At 49.4% G+C, this 4,356-nt stretch overlaps 1 protein-coding gene across 1 annotated transcript in view; it reads left to right on the forward strand.

The window, feature by feature from the left end:
- Positions 1-1,057: 1,057 nt before the first annotated feature.
- Positions 1,058-4,356, forward strand: part of CRYBA1 (crystallin beta A1) — a 7,323-nt gene continuing 4,024 nt past the window's right edge. The window contains exons 1-3 of the mRNA XM_006768059.2: positions 1,058-1,113; positions 2,521-2,585; positions 3,831-3,949. Coding sequence (XP_006768122.1) covers positions 1,083-1,113; positions 2,521-2,585; positions 3,831-3,949 — 215 coding nt within the window. The 5' untranslated portion in view covers positions 1,058-1,082. The remainder of the gene's footprint in view (positions 1,114-2,520; positions 2,586-3,830; positions 3,950-4,356) is intronic.

Here is a 4,356-nt window from a genome sequence, read left to right on the forward strand (position 1 = left end):
CTTGCCCAAAGTCACCCAGACAGAAGCTGGGATTTGAACCTACATCTGTTGGGCTCCACTACACCTCACCCCTACTTCTCACAGTAGCTGAGGTGGTTAAACAATACATCCTCCTCTTCAGGGCTCCTGGGGAAGCCCATGAATCCCCTACACTACCCTCCTCAATTGTTCTGACCTTCCTGAGCAAAATCTTTTTACCCACTAGGGTACTTACTATAGTATCTTGGGCCTGTGAGACTGCCAAGGGCCGAAAGCAGTATATTAAAAACCTAAAAAGATTGCCCTAACCAGTTTGGCTCAGCGGATAGAGCGTTAGCCTGTGAACTCAACGGTCCCAGGTTCGATTCCCGTCAAGGGCATGTACCTTGATTGCGGGCACATCCCCAGTAGGGAGTGTGCAGGAGGCAGCTGATCCACGTTTCTAACTCTCCCTTCCTTCCTCTCTGTAAAAAAGTCAATAAAATATATTTACAAAAACACACTAAAAAGATGTATAGGCTCCAAATTTTTCAAAGAAGATTGCAAAACTAAAATGAATGTTTAATAAAATAGCTACAGAGAGACATGTCTACTAGTCAGCCGTAATTGAATTGAACTCTTACATATTTATGTATAAGTATATAGTATACAAAAAAGATTACCAAGAACAGAGTGGACCATTTTTTTCTTAATAGAGTTCAGAATTAAAATAATCCTTCACATTTTTTAACCACAAAGACAAAAACTGTATTTCCTATCTGGGAAGTGAGGTGAGGTTTGATGTGTTGGATGGGACAAGGGGCCTTAGGAAGGGCCTGGGGTGGAGGGAGGAGTCTGGAGAAGGACAGGGCCAAGCACTCACCTCCCAGCTGCTTTGCGATCACGACCACAGCAGCCACTGCCGCCACCTCACCCACAGCAGTGGGGCCTCTCTGTTTCCCTTGTTTTAACAAAGGCCTGAAGGACGCCTGCCCAGCAGGCTGAGCCACCAAAGCTCTGGGGATCAGGGAGAACTGAGCAGAGGGAAAGAAGAGTGCTGACAGGGCAGAGGCTGCCAGCCTTCAGGGCTATAAAGGGCAGGGCCCCAGAGAAAGTGGCACCACATGGAGACCCAGACTGTGCATCGAGAGCTGGGTGAGTAAAGTCCTGAGGGACGCTCGGGCCCTTCCTTCCTTTCTCCTGCCAACACATGCCCAGGAGGGGGCCTCATTTTCATGCCGCGTGTGGTCAGAGCCTCCTAGGATGGCTGGAGAAGAGTGGGGAACTCGGCAGGGAGGCAGCTGTCTCTTGCCACCCCAAAAGGAGTCACTAAGAAGGCAATAATCACTACCCTCGCCATCACAGCCGGGAGGAGGCATGGGGCTGCAATAAATGACAGGCTCCTAGGGCATAGGGAGAAAGTAAAGGGGGCAGGAGCTTGGAAATGCTTATTCAGAAGTTCGGAATGGAAAGATATATCACAGAATCGACATGCATCAGCCCTTGGGCCCGATACTAGACAGAGGGAAGGGCCATGAATGGCTGTTCTGAGTGAAGAAACCTGACACATAGCTGCCTGTCTTCCTTCTTCCTTCGCTCCCTCCCTCCCCTTTTTCTCCCTCCTTATCCTTCCCTTCTTTATTCTCCCTACCATCTTTTCTGTCTACCTAATCTCTATGAGACTCAGTATCCTCATCTGCAAAATGGAGACAATGATAGTACTTACCTCACAGGCTGGTTGTGAAGATTGCCTGTATTCACGCATGTAGAGCATTTAGGACAGGGTCTGGCACAGAGTGAGCCATTATTAGGCATTAGCTATTATTGTCCTCTTTTCTTCCTCACTTTCCTTCAATAAGTTTTTTTCAACGGCTCCCGTACCCCCACACCCCCAACCTCCCAGTGCCCCAACATGGACTATGCTTGGTGCTGCAACTTGCACTCAGGAGACCCAGGCCCTCCATTGAGATGTTCACCAGGACATAGTCAATAGGAACACAGATCAGTACTGTGACGAGCGCTAGAAATCAGGGAAGAAAGAAGCAAGCCGCTGCAGGCTGGGGAGAGCAGCAAAGTCTCTCTGAGGAGCTGGGCAGGTTGAGAGACAGAGAAGTAGGAGGGGAATGGGAGCATGGCCATGTACAGCCAGCCAGTCAGTTTGAGGGCTGTGAAGAGCTAGGGGAGGGTGAGACCACACACTGGTAATATGAGGGATCTGGACTAGATGGTTGCCAAGGAGTTTATATTAGGGTGTGAGACTGAGGCAATGCTGCCACCTGTAGGGGGTACCTGGAGGCTGGCAAGTGAACAAGAGCTACATTCATCAAGAGGTCACGATGCCTGAGCCACGCTGTACCTGCACTATTGCTTCTAGTCCTTACAATAACTCTGCCCTAGAAGCTTTACTGATGGAAGACAACAGACTCAACTAGTGAGAGGCAGGGCCAGAATCCCAACCGAAGTCTTTCTGCGGGACTTCAAGCCTCTTTTCCTCCCCGCTCTGCTCCATCACCTCATCTCCATCCCAGACGCCATGTCATTGCTGTGTGTTCTGTCTTCCAGGGACCCTTCCAACCTCCAAAATGGCTCAAACCAACCCCATGCCAGGGTCTGTGGGGCCATGGAAGGTAAGTCCTCCCTCATCATATGGAAAAGTTCATAGGGGAAGGTCCAACCAAGGTCCAGATGCTTTTTCAGGAAGGATCGTTTAGGATGTCCCATTTGGACAGAAGGATGATGGTGGAAGCCCATGATGGGTGGGAGATAATACCTAGTTTTCTAGTTCAACTCCTCTCTGTGTCGCTAAAATCATCTTAAAGTTGAGCAGCCCAGAGTAGATTATGCCATGGAGAAACTGAGAGCCCAGAAAAGAGAGATCTGCCACCGGATCAAAAATAAGTAATAGGACCCAGGTCTTCTGACTCTCATCCTGAACTTGGTTGTGACTATTACCTGAAGTGGCTGATCCTCAGTCTGACCCTCTACCCTCTTCATTGGATAAACTTGAAGGCCAGCTCACAGCTTTGGGAGCTCGTTGTTCTCTAGCCAGGTTTACGAATTCTCATTCAAGGCATGGAAAGGGTTCATTACAACTCTTTCTCTATACCTTAGGTTTCTATAGCACGTTTGGCTGGAGAACCTAAGTAATAATCCATAGGGAGCCCCTGGGCCTCCCAGAATCCTGGCCCCTGGGCCATACTTATGCAGGAAGCATAGTGAATAAGAGTCCTTGAGTCCTTGGTCTGTCTACTGGGCCAGTTATTGTTCCTAACAGACTATCCTATATAATAAAAGGCTAATATGCAAATCGACCAACCGGTGGAACTACTGGTCGCTATGATGCGCACTGACCTCCAGGGGGGAGACGCTCAACGCAGGAGCTGCCCCCGGTGGTCAGTGCACTCCCACAGGGGAGCGCCGCTCAGCTAGAAGCCGGGTTCACCACTGGCAAGCACAGTAGCCGTGGCGGGAGCCCCCCCCGCCTCCGCAGCAGGCAGTGCTAAGGATGTCCGACTGCTGGCTTAAGCCACCAGTCAGACATTCCCCAAGTGCTCCCAGACTGCGAGAGGGCACAGGCTCGGCTGAGGGACCACCCCAAGTGCACGAATTATCTGCACCAGGCCTCTAGTTCCTATCATAAACCAATCCCCCACACCGTATCCTTATCCTGGGCATGTGAACACCACCAACTAGTGGCATTAATTCAAACCCCTTCCTATCCTGTCTACACGGGAAGAGACCTCATCAGGCATCCTGGACTATGGCTAGTGATGGAAAACACAGGGTCACACATAAGCTACACTGTAGACCAGGACTCTGTTTTTCCTGATGTACCACATTCTAGCTCTCTTTCCCATTCAATCTCATTTCAGATAACCATCTATGACCAGGAGAACTTCCAGGGCAAGAGGATGGAATTCACTAGCTCCTGCCCAAATGTCTCTGAGCGCAGTTTTGATAATGTCCGATCTCTCAAGGTGGAATGTGGCTCGTGAGTATGGATCTCAGCAGAACCTCAGGCTCCTTATTGCCAGTCCCCTAAGACTTGGGGCCATACAGGTGGGAATTGGGGAAGAAAAATGTTCCCCGGACTCTACACATGTAATTTAGTAACCCAAAGCTAGAAGGTACATGAGGTTTTTAGTGTTTTGGTACTAGATTTGTGAGGTATTAAAGAAATATATAGACCTAGCCGGTTTGGCTCAGTAGATAGAGTGTCGGCCTATGGACTAAGGGAGGATTTGTTCCAGTCAAGGGCACATACCTGGGTTCAGGCTCCATCCTGGTCGGGAGTTCATGCCAAAGGCAACCATCGATGTGTCACTCTCACATCAATGTTTCTATCTCTGTCTCTCCCCCTTCCTTCTACTCTCTAAAAATCAATGGAAAAATATCCTC

The sequence above is a fragment of the Myotis davidii genome, unplaced genomic scaffold (assembly GCF_000327345.1).
Source record: "Myotis davidii unplaced genomic scaffold, ASM32734v1 scaffold363, whole genome shotgun sequence".
In the NCBI taxonomy this organism is placed as follows: domain Eukaryota; kingdom Metazoa; phylum Chordata; class Mammalia; order Chiroptera; family Vespertilionidae; genus Myotis; species Myotis davidii.